Source organism: Nothoprocta perdicaria, unplaced genomic scaffold (assembly GCF_003342845.1).
Source record: "Nothoprocta perdicaria isolate Ctin4 unplaced genomic scaffold, notPer1 scaffold_3, whole genome shotgun sequence".
Taxonomy (NCBI): domain Eukaryota; kingdom Metazoa; phylum Chordata; class Aves; order Tinamiformes; family Tinamidae; genus Nothoprocta; species Nothoprocta perdicaria.
In genome coordinates, this window is record NW_020455532.1 from 10,807,936 (window position 1) to 10,829,782 (window position 21,847).

General features: G+C 43.8%; 1 protein-coding gene across 1 annotated transcript in view; it reads right to left on the reverse strand.

Annotated features, from left to right (window-relative positions):
* PTPRT (protein tyrosine phosphatase, receptor type T) overlaps positions 1 to 21,847 on the reverse strand; it is a 288,987-nt gene that overhangs the window by 129,609 nt on the left and 137,531 nt on the right. The window contains exons 8-9 of the mRNA XM_026042039.1: positions 9,342 to 9,638; positions 6,584 to 6,693 (exon numbers count right to left, since the gene is read on the reverse strand). Coding sequence (XP_025897824.1) covers positions 6,584 to 6,693; positions 9,342 to 9,638 — 407 coding nt within the window. The remainder of the gene's footprint in view (positions 1 to 6,583; positions 6,694 to 9,341; positions 9,639 to 21,847) is intronic.

Consider the following 21,847-nt stretch of genomic DNA (forward strand, 5'->3'; position numbering starts at 1 on the left):
GGCAGCGGCCAACCAATCTCTTCACCACATGTTCACAGTCAGCAACCATGGAGCAAACAATCCATGTTCAGCCAGTCCAGCCCTCTTCCAATGCAATTTTGCACAAAAAGCTGCTAACTACAAACTGAATTTACCCAGGTGTAAATGCACAGCTTTCCTTGGGTGCAATGGAGGGGATGCAGTGCTCAACAAGGGCTGAGAGCTTCAAACTTAAACAGATTATACACAGCTGCTCAGTTTTCTGGTTAGTTGAGGTTATTAAAGGATTCTGATTCAACACAGTGCAGATGCAATATAACACTTATTCTTTGGGTAATTGACTTTCATGGACTCTGGACAAACAATATACTGCTGTACAAGACACCACATAAATCCAGTGTCAAAGGGAAAACACATTAGTGTTACAGATGAGCAGAGCAGTGGTATCCCACTGTATCAAGCCTGCCTTGTCCTCCGCCCTTTACAGAAGGGTGACAGGGCCAGGGCTACATACATACCACCTTAAATTGGCCATTTCCTGGCCCTTGAGCACTTAGCAGTGTCTCCTTAATGTTCTCTTAATGTTCAGCCAAACGCAGTGGGCAGTTGTGTGGAGCGTGGACTTCCTTCAGTGCACACTCAATGAGCTTACTGGGAAGGCTTCCTCCCAAGAGTATCAGGCTTCCACCAAATGCAATTGAGAAGCTGCAACATGATTGATTTTCATGGGAACATTCCAAGCCACTTCTCACTGAGGGCAATTTCCGAGAAATGTCATCTTTCTGCTATTGCGACTGCTGAGTTTTATATAAATTGGCTGCAAGGTTCTGTGGTTGCTACTTGCCTTCTTGCGGGAGCCATTTCTCAGTGCTCTTAACCAAGAAAAAGCCCTAAAATAACCAAATAAACAAACAAACAAAGTCAAGTTCAGCTCCCACCGCTCTTCCAGGAAAATTTTATTTCCTGCACCTTTCAGCATGCAAGATTTTATCCTAAAAAATTCAGGTTTCATGAATACCTTTAAAAAGAGGGCTATGAATAGAAATGCCTGCATAACCCTGCCGTGGATAGCTATCGCAGCAGATAAGCAGGCTTTGTGTTATAATAAGTATGCACTTTCAAAGGTCAAAGCTAGAAGAAATTTGTTTCCCTTCTATTGTAAATGCAGGCAGTGCATCCCACAAAGTTTGACCTCATGCACGGCCCTCCCCAAGCCCATTCCCACGTAACGACCTCTCCTGCAGAGAAAAACTAAGCAAAGTGATGGAGAAGACACGGTGTATTGGCGACCAGAGAGATGATGAAAGGCAGACTGCAATTTTACATGGCAACTAAGAAGATCTGTAACCTCTGAAGTGCAATTTAAACTCAAATCCACTGGGATTAAGGGAACTAGGCTCCGAGCGTCCCATTAAAGAGTTGAAATTGTATGTGAAAGACTTTTATATTACTATTCCTGGCATCTAAACACAGATTTGCAGCCTTTCAGAAATGGTAACAGAGAAAACTAGCTAGTTAAAAGCTGCAAATGAGTCCTTATTTTTCCCAAGCCCCACGTACAACTCACATGGGACTTAATAATCGTAAAGATGAGAGCATAAGTGATTACAGAAGCACACCTTGCTCTGTTTAAAAAGACAGTTTGCCATTGAAACGCTGCCGGCACGGCTCATTGCAAGGACTTTCCCAACCCAAGAATCATTTGTCTAACCAAGGAGCTGAGTATCCTGCAGTCACTCTTTAAATGCTTTCCAGATTGTAATGTGTCCTAACGATGCCTTCCCCTTGTAACATGACAAATGCTTTGACAGGACTGCTGCTTTTTTTTTTCTCTCTTTCTTTCCCTTTAAAGAAGAAATGCTGTAAAAATTGACAATTCTGAGGAAGAAATTGAATAAAGCAGAACATATTTACAAGGGCAAAACCCAACATCTTACTGTACACCGGTAAGCTTCCAGCTGCCAAAAATGGTCAGCAAAATGCAGATATACAGGATTATTTCTATTTATGTTATCCAAATTAAATATGAGTTTGCACAAAACACCTGGATCCATATGTGCATGGGAAGCACTTCCATCTGAATGGGGAACAAGACTCTGAGCCAACCTCACCCGATCTACAGGCAGAACTACTGAATTGCAAAAGCTGACTGGTGACCTTGAATTAGACTGAATGTTCCTTCAATAACAGCATCTTCCTGCTGTTTGATGCTGGACAGACTTATTCCTCTGTCTTTGTACACATGGGCTGAACTGCCACACAGTACCAGCACACTAACCATCCTATTTGATTATTAGGGATTTTAAAGCATAGCAGCTTTTACACGATGGGTAAAAGGCATGAAACAAGTTGTGGTTCTTTGAGTTTGCAAGGAGGAAAAATGTGGGACGGGATTTATTCCAGCACTATTCGATTCTGCCACTTAGAGCCAGTTAGGAGACAGTGAGCTGATATAAGGCCTTTTTCCTGAACATCATGTAAAATTATCCATATAGGGCAGTCTAACCAAACCACTGTACCAGAAAAGATCCTTCATCACTGTTCATCTGTGGTTTTGAGCACAGCTTGATCTACCTGCCTCATGTAAGTAAATAATGTGCCTCAACCTTCCCGTCGACTCGCCTATAGCTACAAGTTTTATCTCCCTTGCATGACTTCCTCACAGCAGCAATCCAGATACCTCCTCACACCTCGTATGACTGGACAGATAAATTGACACCTACTAACTTGGCACAGCCTCGTTACATGAACTGCTTTGCTGTGCTCCCTGAGCATCAATCCATTTATTGCATAGCTCATATCCCAATCTTCCCAGTGTGCTGATTAACAGACTTCCAATTCTTGGGGCTTGCCAAGTCCCCTTGAACAAGAGGTTTTTGCTCTCTAGAAAGAGAATGCAATTACCTGCTAATCTCATGATCCAGAAGATTTCTTTCCCTCCAAATCCATCTGTGGCCAAATGCAGTGAGACAGTTGTGTAGCTGAATGTAGGGGTGGGGTTTAGCTGGCCTTAAATCCAAGGCTGTAGATAATATACTACTATTTTAAAATACTACAAGAGCAGTATGCAGAATAAATGTCCATCACAGGAGCTCTGCGTAAGTCAAAAATATTCTTTAAGGTCCTCGTTTAGGCTCTTTAGAGGTATTCAGCCATTATGAACTTAGTGATGCTGGCTGCCAAATTACTTGCTGAAGATTGTGCTACTGAATTTCAGCCCACTTGGCAAATAACTGGGGCCCGTGCCAGTTGCAATGGCAATTTGTGAGATATGGAAGTCTCTCTGCCAAGGAGCTGCAAGAATAATTAGAGATCCAAGGGGAAAATCTGTCCCGAAGAAAAGCAAGTAGGACGTAAGTGGAATAAGCAGTGCGCTTATTTGGAAGCCTGGAGACAATAACTTTAACAAAATTAGAGGGAAAATACAGTACCTGCATACAACAAAGCTGGCTGGTAATGGTAAGGAAGTATCATCTAGATGGGCAAAGGAGGAGCCTTTCTTAAGAGCCTTTGTGCCTGAGTAAGTATGAGAGTTATCTGCAAGACACCTCTTTGTCCACCTAGACATTTACTTCCCAGTGTAATGCAGATCTTGGTATCACTTAACCCACATTCATAAAATGATGTTCCTTGACCTATACTTTGAAAGAGATTTTTCCTTTAATTCTGATGGGTGCTTGGGATTTTTTTTTGCCTCCTTCAACACAACAAAACAGTTGTGAAGTGTCTAGATAGCTACAAATTTGCCAGGACATTACCCGAGTCTCCTCAGTCTTGTTGCTGAAAGATTGGAACTGCGGATGTTATTTTCAGAAACAGTGTTCCCTATAGATACTTCACATCTATATGCTACACAGGTTCATGTAGTTTAGGGTTGTAGTTTTGACATTTTTGTTGCTGTTAAAGGCTTCTATTCCCACTGTATCAGTGTGGGAGACCACTGACATCTCTAAGAACTGAAAACTTATCACCAACTACCTACTACTTATTTTCTTCCTCTTCAATAGACAGGCCAGCTGAACTCTGTTAAAGCAGGACAAGATGACAGAAATACTCAATAATGCTCGAATTCCATCTCAAACAACACATTGGAGGTCACTACTGCTGAAGAATTACTTCACTCCTATATACATGGCATGAAATCTTAAAATAATACCAACACAAACTTGCAGGCATTAAGTGTCTATCCATTACCTGGGCAATACAAGAAGTTTTTCAGTATTTTTAGGAAGATTACACTTCAATTCCAGGTAGCAGGTTAAGATGTTTCCGTGCAACCTGTGTTTTAGTTACTGAGGAGCATCAGAAACTGAAGCTCCTGATATCAAGAATAAACACTCATACTGTTGCCTGTAATAGGGACTTGAACAGCCTGACAGCTGCCTTAAGAGTGCTCTGGCCACCTCTCCAAGCTGCACATAACTGGTCATCTGTACTTGCATCTCCAGGTGATGAACACTTGTCTCAGAGTGTGGGCTTGTGCTTAGTGATTGTTTCTGTTAGTGAGAGTTTCCGTTCATGTCGACCTTCAGGCACTTCATTCCTCCTGATGTTTTTAACACTTAGATTTTCATCTCTCCGGAGTTGAGGGGAAGAATGAAAAGGAAGAAGAGCTGGAATTCATTCACCTTGACTTCTCTTTGGCTTCAGCTGTCATACATGTGTAGAGTCACTATCAGAAATGGAATATTTTGTGTGCGCCTCCACTGAGACCCAAGCAATGATGTGACTTGAGGGGCAGAGACACTGTCATGATGCATCAGTACCCTGCAGGCACTGGAGTATCTCTATGCAGCTGCTCAGCCAGAAAAGCTGCTCAGATTACTCAAGTCCTTTCAATGAGCTGAGCCCAAGGCAATATTTTAGCAGGAAACGGACTCTTTAAAAATTAAAAGGAGTTATTTTTGCATCATTTGACTTGGAATATTTCTAAATGTGTTCTATTATTGGTCCTTGCTGTTGCCAGAACAATAATGAACTTGTAACTGGTTCTATTCTAATCAATTCTTAAAAAAATACAGGTAGGTTTCTTGTAGAATTCCTTACCCATATAAAGAGATTAGCCCATGGAAGATCTCTTAAAAATATGGAAAAGGAGGGGTAGCTCTGGTTCCAGGATAAGTCAGGTCATACGCAACCTACATAGACTTGAACCAGTGTCTCAGCTGTGACCCACAAAACATGACTGCTCACTTTACTCAAAGACTTTCCTGGCTGAAATGACACAAAATTAGTGTGAGGAACTTCTATTTATTTAGCTTTACTGTATCAAATTCAGTACACCCCCTGCACGCCAGCTGAATAGAGGACCTGAAAGCGCAGTTACTTTTAAGCCCAGGAGGAAGAACGGCCATCTTGCTTGTGCTGCAAGTTGCCCAACATGAAACTTGGTTGGTTGGTTCCACTGGACAATCACTGTGTTACACACACAGAACATGGTCCAGCGAGAGCGAGCACATCTAGGGGTGACATATTACATGATGACTTGTCCCAAAGTAGAGGAGAGGCTGATCAGGAGGAGGAAAGTGCACCCAGAATCTCGTTTTGAGGGTCCAGATCACTTCCCACAGCCATGCCTCTTCCAAAACCAGCTTGTTCATTCTTTCAGCATAAAAAAGAAAGCAGGCAAGTGGTTCTTGCCCCTCCTTAGCACACCACTGTCCTTGAGGCTGCAGCAAGGATCTGTACTGCACCATAAAAGCAATTTTTTTTTTTTTAAGCATACTATATCTCTCAACAGAAGCATGCTCAGCCAACAACAGTTTGGACTGTCTGCACCACTCCCCACTGTTTAATAAACCTATCTGTATCTTCTTCTGTTGGACACTTCCTCGTTTTCCATGATCCCCCAAGCAGTCCTTTCTTTAAATTTCTTTTTTCTCACATGCAGACATACGTGACAGTCTCCCCAGAACCACATTAACACTCCTGTATCTCAGCTCAAAACATCTCCTTTGATGCACTCTAGAATCATGCTTCATTTTTTCCATCCTGTATGTAGTGGCCATAGGCCATCTTTATACAGCTTTATATTCATACTATATTAGCATGTATAATATAATAGATGTATTATAAACATCTACAGCCAGCTTTGTATTTTGAGGGGGCTGCTGACAGAAATACATATTACTGAAAGATTAAAGAAGAACATATGTATGCAAGGGAAGAAGTATAAGATAAAACCTAATGGCTGCATTCTGTTGAGAGTGTCTGGAAAACATTATGACTACTAGGAAGCCAGAGAGAGCAGTTGGTTGCAGTATTTTAAGATGATATAAAAACCTAACAGAAGTACACCTCAAGAAACAGAACGGGAAGAAAATGATCTTGTAAATGTGGCAGAAGAAAAAAGGTAGCATTTAAACACCTAAGACATGGGAGAATATATGACCCTTGTTTCCCATAAATATGTATATTTTTTTTTCTCTGTCCAACCTGAGAAATATTTTCAATGACAGCATCAAACTACCTTGAAAATTCTCATCTATTTTAATCAGACTTCTTTTAGCACCTGCTGAAATATCTCAGAGCTCAGGATTGGCTTTAGCACATATGCAACAGGCCCCATGGCATCTATTCCTTGACAGCAATCTGGTCTCCTTACCTCATAGAGCGTAATGATGCCGTTTGTCTCATTTGGAGGCTTCCACTGAACATAGATCTTCTCTTCGAAAGGTCCTCCCTGGATGGATTCCAAGGGAACTGGTCCAGGAACTAGACAAATTAAAAAAAAATAATAATGTAAGAAGCTATCACCAGCTCGAGATGCCACATACATCAAGAGATACCAGGAGTCCATCCAAATGCATGTGCAGAGCTGAGAGGAGAAGAAAAGAAACTCAACCCCCCCCAACCCCCCAAACCTTTGGCCTAATCTCAACCTTGGTTCAAATAACCCTAATGCAGCCACTAGGCCATAAGGAAAATCATAATCCATGAAGAAATGACGTTATCATCAATATGCCCCTTATTCCCGTACAGCATAGAAGCAGTAGATCATTCAGTACCTAACATGGAAACCAAGACAGAGAAGGTAAATTCACATGGGCTTATCTAGTCAGGCAGCAGAAAGTGCTTTCCTTACATGAACACATAAATTTATGTTTCCACATCCCATAAAACATCACACAATAATAGCTTAATTTTATGCTAAGTTATGCATTGAACTTATTACTTTCAAACATCAATATTCCATTGCTATGTGCATTTTTTTCTTGTTTTCCCGTCTATTTAAATAACTGCCAAAAACGTATCTTTCAGAAACAAACTTCAAAAAAGAGCCCAATTTAACATAGCCTCAAATACAGATATGTACAGAAGTGCAAATAACAGTAATTAACATTCTGTACATAAAGATTCATGAACTGAAGGTGATTTAAGCAGTATTACTTGCACTTCCCGAAGAAAAGTCTCTGTGCAGGAAGATGCCAATCCTGCTTCCACATGTTGTTATGCTACTGGAAACCCTCAGGTTGTGTCTAAACAGCAAAATGCAGTAAGATGCAGGGACAACTAAGATAACTCTGGACAAACTAGATCTCCAGTAACGTTCATTGAGTCATTCTGCATAGACTTACTCTGCCCAGACTGGTCTGTACTGTTTTTTTCCTGAAGTCTGGTCAGTTGGAGACCTGGCAACGTAACCTAGGGTGGTCTCTGCAATGGAAAGGAGCAGTGGCATTGCACACTATTTACTCAACTTCAGTATGACCTTCTCATTGTTTAAATATCTCATCATGCGTGTTTGATCCTGAGCTAGATTCCCTCACATTCACTGCGTCACAACACTCATCCCAGGAATTTCCTATTACAGATCTAGGCACTCATTAGGACAAGTTGTGGCTCTGTCACTAAATAACCACAACTGTAACAACTCCTAAATTCCCCTGTCTGGGTGTTTAGCTGAACTTCTGGAGGCCAAGGCAGAGAATGATGGGTGAAGTCGGAGCAGATCTCGTGTTAATCCCTTCCCTGTCCTCCAAACCCTTCTGGAACAATCCAGAGATACATCCAATAGAGCTGTGCTCCCTCCAGACACAGTCAACAACTCCGTGGCATTAACAAACCTACCAGTCTCCCAGAGCCACAAAATACTTCTCCCACACACTTGGCAGAACAGTACACCCACAGAGAAGCAGGATGTGTCCTTCAGCAAAAAGACACCCATGGAGGTCTGTAATATCTAGGCAGCACAGCCTCCTTCAGAGATCAGTTTCCATGAGGAATTCCAGCTCTTCCTCTATCTTCATTCACCCGTGCCCCTCATGACTGCTATCTTAGCTTGTGTTCTGCGTCGGGGACCATTACAGATGGACCATTACGTGCAACACCTCAAGGTGTTCCACAAAGCAGCAGCCAGGATGGGAACGATGCTCTCCTCCAAAGGCCACGTGTTCTCCCCTAATTTGTAGGGCTGCAGGACCGGGCATCTGCATTTTGCTCACAAGCTGCCTTGTGCATTTACCCACCTGCTAAAGATACAGTAAACAGAGGGGCTCTGAGGGCAGGAATTACCACCCGTTCTGGTTGCAATGTCAAAGGACAGTCGCATTCCGCAGGGAATTTAATGTGTCCTTGTTCACCCGCACAACAATAAAACTCCACGTATCTGAGCAGCCAGATTGCACCTTGGTGCAAAAACGCTATCGGCCTGCACCCCTTTATCAATATGAAAGGTTGATTTCCTTAGGAGAGTAACAATGTAAGATTTATGTTTCATTATGGCTACAAGGCCAGCTAAAAATCCACATAGCCAAGCAAAATGTTAATGCTGTGAAAGATAACCAAACGCGTTCTCAAGCCGGCCTCACGAAAAGCCCTGTTCATTTTTTTCCTGAAAGATTTGCCATCTTCTCACGTCCCCTCCATGATATACTGGAGCCACTTTCAACCTTGGGCAGCGCCTCCTAACAGCTCCGGCAGTGGAAGAACATTTTCTTTTTAACAAATTGGTGAAAACGAAGGCTGCCGGGCTAGGCGAGTCCTTGGCCTGAGCCAGCAAAGACGGGAAAAACAAAACTCAGAGGTTGTCATCAGTGCTTCCTGAAAACTGCTCTTTTTTATCACTAAGGGACAAGTTAGCACCCAAAGAAATGGAACCAAATCTTACGCCTAGAAGCCTGGCAATAAGAAGAGATACGTGCTGAAAAGTAGGACATTATACAGCTTTCTAGGGGCAGTAAAGTGAAGCAAGACAAAAATCACCAAATGGTAGAATTGTATTTTCTTGTATGAGAAAGGACATCGCTCTGAGGGCCCGTGGAAGTTCAGAACGTGGCCTCCATAGAACTAACCCTACTGCTGCCCTGTGGCTACCCTGCTGGGCAGCTGTCCCCAAAACCAAGCAAACCAACCCCACTCACCATCCTCCTCGGTCTGCACAACCAGCTCCTCGCTCTCCATTTTGCCCTCGGGGTTGGAGAGGGCTAACCTCAACCTGATGGTCATGAAGGGCCGCAGGCCTCGCAAGGTGTAGTGGGACGAGGTCTGGATGAGCTCCTCGGCTTCAAACTTCTGCTGGTTGAACACGTACTGGTACTGGACCGTGAGGTTGTAGCTGTGGCAGCGGGTCACGGCGTAGCCGAAGGGCTCCCACTGCAAGGTCAGCTGCCGCGAACGGATGTCGACCACTTCCACGTTCTGCGGTCCGTGCACTGGATCTGTGGAGGAAGCACATGGGGAAAAAAGAGAAGACCTTAAAGGAAATCACCTGTCCATTAATGTGCCTTCTCCCAAAGTGTCCGAGTACCTCATAGTCCTAAATGCTCCCTTGGATGAAAAGGAATCTGTGGACATAGTTCACCTTTTAGAGACCAGAACAAAGACATGAGGAAATCCATGTCACATCCACAAGCGTGTTCTGTATTTTCACTGAAAAGCCCCTATCACAGGGCCCTAAACAGAAGCTCCTGGTTCATCCACAAGGTCCTGCAATTCCCATCCTGAAAGTACTAAGGAAGTTGCTCTTTCTTCCTTCTTAATAACAAAGAGATAAATCCTTCTTTCAAATAAAAAAAGAAATCTTATGGCCTACCTGAAGTGCCTCAACACCTTGGTGAGGCCAGCCTTAAACAATGCAATTACATAAGAAATCATTGACAAGAAATAAACGGATGTCTGTCAGGTTCTGATTTAGCTTCGTAACTCCCAGAGCCTCCTGCCAACCCTCCCTTATTCTGCTGAGACCTTAAAATATGAATATAAGGATGAAGATGGGAGCATGGCTGTAATGTTTCTGCCCTCCCAGTGTCCCTCTGAGGAGGAATCTGGGCTGCTTTGGCAGGGGCCATATCCAACACGTTTCTGAGTCATCTCAGCCACATGCCAATAAAGCTTTTACATGACGTCATATCGATGCCTTGGCCCCAGCAAAGTTTTATCACTCTATTCTTTCGACAGGAAAAGCTGAGGTAAAGCTTGAATATTCATGTGCAGGAATCACTTTCACCCGCTGTTCCCTAATTTATTTTTAAGAGCATAAATCAAATGCTCTGACTGAAGACTCTGTCCTCTACATAAAACACAAAAGCTGCTAGACATGCTAATATGAAGAACAAGGGAGGAAAATCAGTGTTTTGAGAGATGTCGCATGGTAGTAATGCCACATATGCCATCATTTGCTGGCATCTGACATTTCTTCAACTCCTGTAGCTTGTTTTTTTGTTCAAAAGATACCTAAGCAATCTGATAAGAAAGCTTATCATTTCATGGAAAGTCTCTTGATTTAAAGCACAATTTAAGGTACTTCACCCACTTCTCATATTTTCTCACAATTTCAGCCTATGAAAAGAACAGAACATTCTATTCGAAACCAAAAGAGAAATCACAAAGACTCCCTAATATCAGCTATGCATATTTGAAAGAGAATTAATGCAGAGAAAAAGCCTTCCAGTAATTCGTGAAAGTAAAGCATGCACCACCCAGACTGACTTTAACTCATGCATCAGCAGAAAACACATTATAATAACCAGTGTATTTCATATTACTTCCAAAAAACTCTTGTAACTGACAGCAGGAAAATACCTATGGGCTGAACACCACTGCAAATATTTGCATTCCTGCACACACCTGTGAGCACACTTTTTAATGGGGTATTAAACTGGTGACTTAGGTAGTATTCCAAATAAGCCTTGCCATTTCCCCAGCATCCCAAAAGCTGTTCAACAAGATTCTTTAGGGCTGCATGTGTCAAAAAAAAAAAAAAAAAATTCAGAAAGAATACATAGATGCATATATTTACTTAACAGAGGTGATAATCATTCATTTTCTGTAAAGCTGTGGAAAAACAGTTCTTGCAGATGACTCAAGGGGGTCATCAAGGTGAACAGGAGAACGGTTCTGCAAAGGTAAGCACAAATCTCCTTCTGAGATGCATTGAAAAGAGGGAATACCAAAAATAAAGGAAGATGCAGGATGCTTGTCCGTTAGCAAGCTCTGCCCTACACCAAGTAATGGGCTCCAGATCCCAACGGGAATGTGGCTGGGAGACAGCACAAACCTCCACGCTAAGACAACTCCGCAGCTGAAGATGGCAATTAATCCCCGTGGCAGCGTTAGGGTGTTTTCTAAATTACAGTTATTTTCTTTAAGTCAGTCATGCCATGGAAGACTGGGAAATTAGAGGGTGGTTGGTTTATTGATGTCAGATGTGCTGCCTCCCTTGGTGTGCAGACAGTGATTCTGATTCGGCATCAACCTCCTCAAGACCTACGTCCAAAACAGAGACAAAACATCTAGGAAAGACTATTGGCATTTCATTAGTTTTCTCTATCATCTTCTTGCCCACGTTTACCTTTCCCTTCTCACCCCTAACAAGCAGTTGCAGAATCTGTCTTGCGTCGTATCTGTCAACCAGTTTCTACCTATAACTCAATTTTTTCGTGTAAATGCTCTATGGTATCACCCGAGGCCCTTTGTTTTTCAGCCTGAGTCTTCTCATTAGAATAATGTGCCCATTAGCTGCAGGTGGGTTTGAGTCACAAAGCGAGAAGCTAACACAGTGACCGTGCTGCACTACACGTCTGCAACCCCAAACACACAATGTCCTCCAAGAACTACCGGTTCCCTGCTTGGTCGTCTGAAAATGTGACATTTTTCTGTCCCCAAAAAGAGACAGACTGGGATGCTGCAGCTCACAGCAGCAATGGGAAGCAGGTTTCAGACACACCTGCAGCCTGAAGAGTCTTCAGCAAAGGGGGAACAAATAAACACATAAATAAGAACTATTTGAACTTTAGCTTCAGAAATGGAGAAACTAGACTGGAACTAACTCAGAAAATCGAAGCAGGACCTGGGGAGTTTTATATTCTCTCTTGCTCCCTTCCCACAGTTGCAATCTCCTTTTGCTGAGAGCTGCGACCATACAATTTTGAACGCATTTTCCACTCTGATTTCCTCTGCAGTATGAGCCATTTTTACTCATTGTCAAAGATGAGATTTTGTACTGTTGTTTTTCAAAGGACAGTGGTCCTACTATCTTGGCCATTTAATTCCCTACACATTTTACCTTTCTAAATAGACACCCTTCTGTTTCAATCTTAGTCTCAAAAGACGTTAATATGTACCCCTATGACTCTAGAATATCACATTTTTCATAATGTGGTAATGACTTATTTTCTCCCAAACAGGCAAGAAAAATAAAAATATTTATAATTGAGCTATAAGCCTCTACTAATGGTAAATATTTGCAGGCTAGACAACCTGATCCCTTGCTCTGTTCTTGAAATTACAGCTTCCAAATGAAGCAGCGAGAACCCTGAAAATTATTAACCAATACTTGGCCGCAGAAACAAAGGTTCTCATGTGTATCTCAATGTAAGTGGTACCAAAAAAACCCTACCAAGGCAAGAGAGAAACAGACTGACTCAATTTGAATGCTTTGGGATTGCGTATGTTAAGACATCCCTGCATAAACTGAAATTTCCAAGTGTCCTGGGACTTTGGGGGCAAACAAACATGGAAATCCCTAATAGGCAACAGTCAAGAAACAACCACTGCTTATCTTGAACCTACGCAAATGGCATCACCATTGTTTCAGCCCGTCTTAACTCTTAGACACAAGTTTAAAGTTCATATCGTAGTCATGGATGGGAAAATACAGCATCTCCCACCGACCCCTTCAGTTGCATGGCCATGGCTGGCTGCTGCTGACCCTTATCAAGAGAAGAACCTGTCTGAAGTAGCTGTGAGGGACAAGCGGCCAAGCAATGCAACCCGCAGGTCTCCAGCTATGGTCTCAGTCCTTTGGTCCACGTACGCAGATGCTTTTGACTCAGTGACCTGCAACGTTCAGAGGCTGCATCTCCAGCCAGTGGCATTTTGCAGAAAGCCCATTTTGGGGATGCTTTTGCTCCTTCCGTATCAAGGGCTACAGATCTCATTTTGGTCGCTGTGGTCTTGTGGCTCAAGGTGACACATCGAAAGGCAAAGGTTGATTTAGATTATTAACAACTGTTGTCCTTGGTTTATAGGTCTCCAGCCTGGGAGGAAGAGAGGGGCAAGGAAGCTGTGGCAAAGCGCTGAGGTTTAAATACAAAGCTAAAGTTGAGCAGAAAAGTTCAACAGAGACAATCAGCCGTTGCCCTTCAGGTTAACTACCTGCTGCAGGAGCCTAATTGCAAGAAGTTGTTGCTGTCAGTAACACCTGGCATTGAGCAGAAGATGCCCACACTGCTTCAGGCCCCGCTGCCCATGTCTTCTGACCCAATGGAGAGCAGAGGCAGAGCTTATTAACAGTGCAGGCATCCAGTGATGACATCCTGCCTCCCAAAAGTAGGTTACAGAGATGGAGATTGCTCAAAGGAAGGAAGAGGAGCATGACGGGTGCAGGAGCTTTCCCCAAAGCCTAAACTGATGCTTTCTGATAAAGAAAAGGAATGAAAACATGTGTGAGCTTCACACACACCGGAGCTTATAGACCAGCTGCTATCTGGCAGCCCAGCAAGGTCCACAGCCCTTTTTCCTAGGCAGACTGTATCGAACAGCACCAAGCGCTTAGCAAGAAATACCTTCTCATTTTCTCCAGCTGGGAAAGAAAGTGGACATGTTTTTCCATTATTTCTAAGGCTATTACTGCTGTGCAGCTCATTTCAGGGTAGGTCTCTATTAAACCTCCAGAAATGAATTTCAGGGCTGCAGATTCGAGGCAGAGGCACGAAGCCCTCGCACTCTCCTCCCTCGCGGTGACTCTTTTCTTCCCGGGAAACGGGAATGGGAGTCTCTGGAGGTAAATGTTAACGCAGTCCCCTCACCAGAAAGGGCCCCATCTCTCCATCAGGCTTCCCCAGACTGCAACTTCAACCTTTTCAGACAAACACAGGGAATAAAGGGAATAATGCCCCTCTCTACATCATTGCTGCCCGAGTAAATTGGAATATAGCTGGCCTGCCCACTCTTAATGGCAACGCCAGCACAGAGAGCAGCTAAGAATTCCGTTGTTACAGAGACATTATAACCATATCTGAGAGATTTCTGGAACTAGTAACTACTAAAGAGATGGAAAATTTATTACTTTAAAATTAGTCCTTTCACTTTTCATTCAGTATGAAGACTGAAGCACTTTAATGCAAGTGGTTGCAATTCCTGTAATTCGCTCGCAAAGCCCATGAAAGTCTGCAGTTCAGAGACAGCGATTTTTACCAGGGTATCTAACAATATCCGCAATCTCACCTTCTCAATACGTGTTCCTGCTGGAGGAATCCCACTGAACATGAGTGTTAGGACACCAAAAGGTTTCCAGGTCCATGCAAGAGTTCAAGGAGTGTCAGACTATTCTTTTTATCTGAAGTTAGACATTGACCAAACACCCCAACTGTATATTTGAATACTCTGTGGTGGGGTGCCCATGCAGAGACCTGTCTTGAAGGCAAGGAGATGCCTGCACACACTGCCAGTTGATAATAAGGCCAAATATGGTGCTCTCCCAGCTTGGTATAAACTCTCTGCACAGTCCACAAAAATACTTAAATTCATTTCCATTGACAAAATACTAATTTGCAGCACCACAGAACAGAGCTTGTTAAGATTTGAAAACTGCAAGGAATATTCTACTCCTACAATAAATCGAGACAGTGGACAACTTTCATTTGTCAACACCAAAGTCCTTCATGAAGGTGAATCGTCTGTGAGAGTCTCCTTCCTTTGTAGATTCCTATGGGTTTTACAAAGACTCTGCAGTGTGTTACAGTTGGAAACCCTAAAGGCAAAGTAATGTCCAACAAAAACTTGACTGCAGGGATTAGACCAGAGCTGAAGGCTGCTCTGCGTTGCCATCCTTCTCGTCTTCCTCCTCCTCACCTCAAACTTCCTTAGGACAAAACAAGTCTAACAAAGCAAACCTATTAGCCCCCAATACCCATAGCAAGACTAGCAAGGCCACGCACTGCAGTGGTGCCTCAACATACAATTCAGGGTAGAGTGGCCAACTCGGTGGTGTTTGCTTTTCAACAAAACGTCTCCAAGGAGGTTTTCTAAAAACTACAGCCTTCCCGGCGCAAACGCTACAGAGCTACAGCCTGCTCCATCAGTCCATGAGCACGGCCCATCTTCTGCTAGGAGACTTCCTTGGTCGAGCACCACAACTCCCTCAGATGAGGCCCATTGGATTTCAAAGCCTTCCCAGTGTAAATAAGTGCTTTTTTTAGGAATGACAGATAAAAATTAAGCTAATTAAACAGAATGCCTTAGTCTCCCAGTACTGAAAAAGCCTCTTGGCTTTGCCCTTTTCTGCATAAAGAACATTTCCCTCACATTTCAATCTAAATTATGTCTAAATTATGTTTTCTAGCCAGTCTGGGCACCACTGGGCAAAGCACAGACAGAGCTGCAGGCAGGTAATCTTATAAGGAACCTTGCACTGAGGAAAGACTTGCATGGAGAGCAGTGAAACAGAAGGGAAGAATGGGCCTAATGCAATAAAATCGACGTGGAAAAAAATGACCGTTTGTTGAGATACCAACAATCAACCAAAGCCCAAGTCGTACACAAAGAAACTGGTGTCATTACAGCTGATGAGCTCAAATAGGCCATTTTGGGGCATTCTCTGGGAAATGAAGCACTGCCCTGGCACGTAGCCAAAGCTCTTATGAAAGAAGGCTGAAATAAGTTAGGTCATGGAGTAGGTGCTTAGATAAGCCAGGGCTCTCCAAAGGCTTGACAGGATCATTGCACTTCAGCTCTCTCAGCGTATTTGCTTCCCTTTTTGCTTCACATGGATTTGCTTCCTTGGCAAATCTTTGATTTCTGTATCGAAAAACAAAAGAATCCCAAGCCAAGGACCTGCCCCATTACAAAACTGCTCAATGTCCTCTGCTCTTTTACTCAAACCTTGTTTAGCAACCACCAACATAAGCCAACTCAAACTGCCTTCAAGCGGGTCCATATCTACCCACCATTTAGAAACTCCAGCAAATTTTTCCCTTGTGATGAAATCCCCGTGTTTCAAAATTCCTTCCAAAACTCCAATTTGTTACAAGTTCCCTCTGGTTTAAATGCTTCCTCCCCATTATATTATTGAATGGTAAAAATATTACTCTTAGACCTAAAACTATTGGTTCTCTAACAAACTTAAAAATTATAATTTAAGACAACAAGGGGTAATTACTGGTTTTATTAAAAACATTCATCATGGATGTGTGTAACGGCAGTATTCCATGGCTGAGAACAAAACATGCTTCACTGAGCTTTTGGTTGATTAAATACAAAAACTTAATTAAATATCCTAATGAAAGCAGAATATTAAAGCAGGTAGGTGTCTCAGGTTTTAGCAAACAAAAGTGCAACTTTAAAAAAAAGTTGGTTTTATTATGTATAAATAAACTATTCAACTATTTATTTAATTATTATGTATGTCATTTATTTTCATTACCTTTCCTTGTACACATTAGCTGCTGTTTTCTTCAAGTGGAATAAGTGGAAATGTTTAGAATTATATATGAAGTATTTTCTGTCAAAAAAAAATGATTTCCATAAAAATAAATAAGGTAATCAAAACAGGAGCTATGCAAATATTTAACTAAAGCTGCCTCTACGCACTCATAGGTCTGTTGAATTATTCTGAGCAACACTGGAGAGAAAAGTGCTGCTTTCTCTCACTTTTACCTCCACTTGCTCCTGGTCCAATGGGAGAAAATGGGCAGCTGGAAAAGCAGCTGATGGAAAAGGGACAGACTCTAAATCTGCGTCAATGTGGTAGTCTTTTCCCCTTACCTAGATGGAGGCTTTCAAAGCCCCGCAACCACATCCTGGTTGCAAAATCTGGCAGGAACTTATTTTTAGCAAGGCTATAAATACAATTTGTGATCAGCTGCTTAATTCTGATTTCACGCTCGCGTCTGCCTTCCCTGAGCGCGTTGCGGCCAGCAGCGCAGACCATTAAATGTCATAAAAACATATGTGTTCGAACCAATGTTCACCTCAGAATGCTGCAGATGCTCTTTGGGATAGAAGGCAGTAAGAAGTTTATCCCGGACAGGATCCATGCACTGCATTCAGCCTTGTAACTGCCCTTTCCCTATGGAATGCTGTATTTTTTAACTCCTACTGAAAGAAAGTGGCTGGAATTTCTCTGTAGCTTGCGCAGGTTTTCCCTGTTCCAAGGGCTGGGAGGGCAAGGACAGGAGCAGAGGTTCCTGGAGCAGCGACCGTTTACCTCCTGATAAATCACCTCATTCCCTATGGAAATGCTCTTCAGGAATTGCTCCAGGACGTGACGCAGGAGCAGACCCATAAAGTGGCTCTTTGGCAATGTTCCCAAGCTCATTAGTAGCTCCCAGCAGAGGCAGCACAACCCAAACGCACAGGTCATCACGTTGCCATTAGAGCAGCCTTGTTCATACTCCAACACACCTCTTTCTAGGTCCCTTCAAATTCCAACTCTTTCTTTTTAAACTCATCTTTTTCAACTCAGCAGCTTTTTTCTTTTTTAATGCAACTGGATTAATTGCCCACTCAGAAAATGACTCAATTCCAAATGAGCCTAAATTGCTCCTAATACCTGCAATCTCTCTGCCGTCTCGCGGCACCGCGGTACACGGCGTTCCCGCTATCCCGGGGCCGGCTCGGGCGGCTGCTCACTGCACAACGTGCTGCAGAGCAAGGGGCACGAACGGGCGCTAGGCCGGCCTTGCTCTTGGGCACGGCTCCCACAGCAGGCCAAGGGCTCGGCCTACTCTCTGCCAAGCTCAACGCAGAGCCCGTTTCACACAGAAACATCTCTCAGGAGTGGTTTTCATCCATTTCATAAATCTGGAGGCACCTCTGGTTTTCATAGATCCATAGAATCCTTAAGGGACCTCCAGAGATCCTCTAGTCCAAGCCCCCTGCACACACAGGGTCACCTAGAGCACATGGCACAAGGGTCCGTCCAAGCAGGTTTGGAGATCTCCAGAGAAGGAGACTCCACAACCTCTCTGGGCGGCCTATAAAACCATTGACCAAAGTCAACGGGTTCCTCTCTACAGCCTGACGTGAAGCCTCTACAGCCATCACATGAGTGAACAAACTGAGTATCTACCGCTACAGAAATGAATCCAATTTCAGAACGGGTAAACGCCAAGCTAGCAGCACCTTTACATTATTTCTTGCAGGAATCGAACCCCTCTTTGCAGTTTAAGAAACAAAACGGGAAATATCCTATTAGATAAGAATATCACATTATTGCTTTCTTTTCCCATTCCTTACGCCCTCTCTGCTGCGCAGACCTGGTCCCCACACTGCTCATCTGCACAGGGAGGTCAGGGAGGACGTGTGGCAGCCTCCAGCTCCACATTCCTATCCGGGCAGATGCCAGAAGGGCCACGAGCCGGTTTGTGGGTCAGAGCCAAGGCAGAGCTGGGGCGCCAGGAGCCATGTGGGTGCCAGGGCCTTCGTGTTCGGGTGTAGAAACATGAGAGGTGAATCAATGTTTACAGCACTGCAGAAAATTATAGTGCAAATGAGCATGTTAGTCGTGCCCTAGAAGTTAGGGGAAGGCTCATTTGTCCACATCAAGATCTCTACACCTTAGGAAGCTTTTCTGGGCAAATAAAGCCTCTTGCAACGGCCCTTACTTGAAGAATTAAAGATAAAGGAATTTAAAAAAGATGACAAACTGAAGTGGAAAAAAATAAATAAAAAAAAGCAGCGTATTTTGGTTTTGGCAACTATGGCTTGATCCTTTGCTGCCATGGCTTTAGCAACAAGGCTAGAAGGAAGCAGACGAGCACTCATGTGCAAAAAGAAAAAGGCTACGTTTTTAACAGAATTAGGCAGCTGAGCTCATTTCCACCCCATTAGGATCAGTCTATGAGACAGGGCTGCCAATGAAAGCACAAGAGATTAGTTCTCCCCTCGCTGGCTTAAGCGATGCCCTGGGCGCCAAACACAGAGCACGACGCTTTCCTGGGATCTTGCTAAGCTCGTGCAGGAACCCATCCAGATCCTGCCTCTCAATGCCTCCAACACAGCCACTTCCACACACAGGCACCCCTGTCCCCTCAAAGAGTTTGTTTCAAAATGGAAAAAGAAGAAAAAAAGGGGGAGAGGGTGGGGATTCTTACCAGGAATACAAATCCCTTTGCTGAAAGAGAGTGCAGCTAAACGAAGAGCTTCCAGGGAATGAGAAAATAATCTGTCACTTAGCCGGTCCACCGCCTGCTACTGCAGCTTGGCATCACCTGTCTGCAAGTTGCAACAGCTTTTGTGCTGAGACACTCTCTTTGTTCAATTAATATACCCTTGACTTAACATAAAGAAAATACTGCATTCCTATTCATTCTTTCCTCTAGTATTTCTACTCAGAATGAGTGTGGAGGGGCAGTTTGATGGCTGGGTGTCCTCTAGCTGCCTTTGATTTCCTTCTGCTCAGGGCAGACAGGCCACTGCTTTGCTATTGAAACAGCAACAGTCCTAGCAAAGATATGTTAGATTTGCTTTGCTCCCCACACGGCCACAGTTTAGCTTAAAAAGCAGAAGATTGCAAATGCCAATCTCTACAAATTTGGCACTGCCTGAGTTCCATTCTCTCAAGGTTTACCTGAACGCTTTCTTTTGCTTCCCCATTTCCAGACTCCCTCAATGAAGCCCTATCCGCCAAGGGCACCACAGTTGCAAGGAGAAGTGCTTAAATGCTGGGCCACACCAGGAGGAGGGTGCACGGGCCCCATGCACCCGTTTTACCATGTGGTCCCTGCACCGCGACAGAAAGACAGCGACTGGCTCTCGGAAGCCAATTCAAATTTAGGGGGCTAATCAAGGGCAATAAAGAGCTGCTTTTATTGGGGGATATTTTATTGGAAAGCAGAGCTGCCCTACTCACTACTTGCGGTAATCCAGACAGCTAGTTAACTACAGTTAACTAGTACCCGACCACCTAAGGAAAACCGAACAGCCACGTTGGATACCAGAGCACTCACCAAAACCCAACTCGCTCCGGTGGGAGCAGTTTATTGATTTGTATATTTGACCCTCTCTGGGATTATTGTCCAATTACTTTTATCCTCCGAGATGAAAGACGCTGAACGTAACATCAAAAGCAGATAAAAAAAAATAAAAAAGGTTGCGTGTTTCAATTTTTCTTTCAAATCTGCATAATATCCATTACAGATCGGATTTTCAAGAGAGCCCTCTGAGAGCGACAGCAGAGGGTAACTCCATCAGACATACAGCTCTCATCTACATTTGCTCTAATTATTCGGGCTGAAGTTAGCATCTTTCTGCAAAGCACATATTTGTTCTCGAGCCGATGACAGCCTGCAGAAGCCATTTGATGCCTTCTCCTTTCATCAGGTGAGCTGCCTGCTAATCGTTGATATGATTAGAAATTTATCACCACTTATAAATACAAACACAGCATATAATTTCCACCGCGAACCTGGAGCATCACTAAAGAGCTCAAAGTATGGCGGTGGTCAAGAGACCATGAAAATGTCATTTTAGTGCTTTGCATTTGTTCTTTGCTAAAAGGCTTTCATGCTCTGCTGGCTGGCAAACAAAAACACAATATTTTCTTAATTGAGAACCCTGTTCTGACCGCGGGACACGGAAGCAGGTCAGTCACTTTTGGGTGCAGGCCCTGTGAACTCGGCAGTCCCCACAACCAAGACCTTGCTGTCCTCACTACCAAGCACGCGCAGCACAAAACCCGTGTTACGGCTCCCTAAGCGTGATTTAATAATGAAGAGGAAAATAGCATAACATTAGGAAAACAGTGTTTTATAACAGCATGGGCATTTGAACCATGGTTTGACATGCAAACATTTCACAACGCTCCACTTAAATGTCATGAGAGCAGTGGCAGTCCTGTATCCACCAGCAGCACCAAAACGACTATGGTTAAAGCTGGAGCTACAGCCTGGAGAATCACTTGCATTTCCCAATCTGAACGTTTGAGAAATTACTCACAGAATCACAGAACGGTTGAGATTGGAAGGGACCTCTAGAGATCATCCAGTCCAATCCCCCTGCTCCAGCAGGGACACCCAGAGCACAGGGTGGCATCCAGGTGGGTTTGGAAGAGCTTCAGAGAAGGAGACTCCACAACCTCCCTGGGCAGCCTGTTCCAGGGCTCTGTCACCGTCATAGTGAAGAAGGACAAAGAAGAGACCAGGACAAAGAAGAGTTTGGCCCCCTCCTCCCTACATTCTCCCCTCAGGTACATGTTGATCAGATCTCCTCTCAATCTTCTCTTCTCCAGGCTAAACAGGCCCCACTCAGTCTTTCCTCATAAGATAGAAGCTTCAGTCCCTTAATCATCTTGGTTGCCCTCTGCTGGACCCTCTCTAGAAGCTCCACATCCCTCTTGTCCTGGGGAGCCCAGTACTGTCCCCACTACTCCACGTGCTCCACCCCTCTACTGCCCACTGCCCCCACTACTCCACCAGAGCTGAGCAGA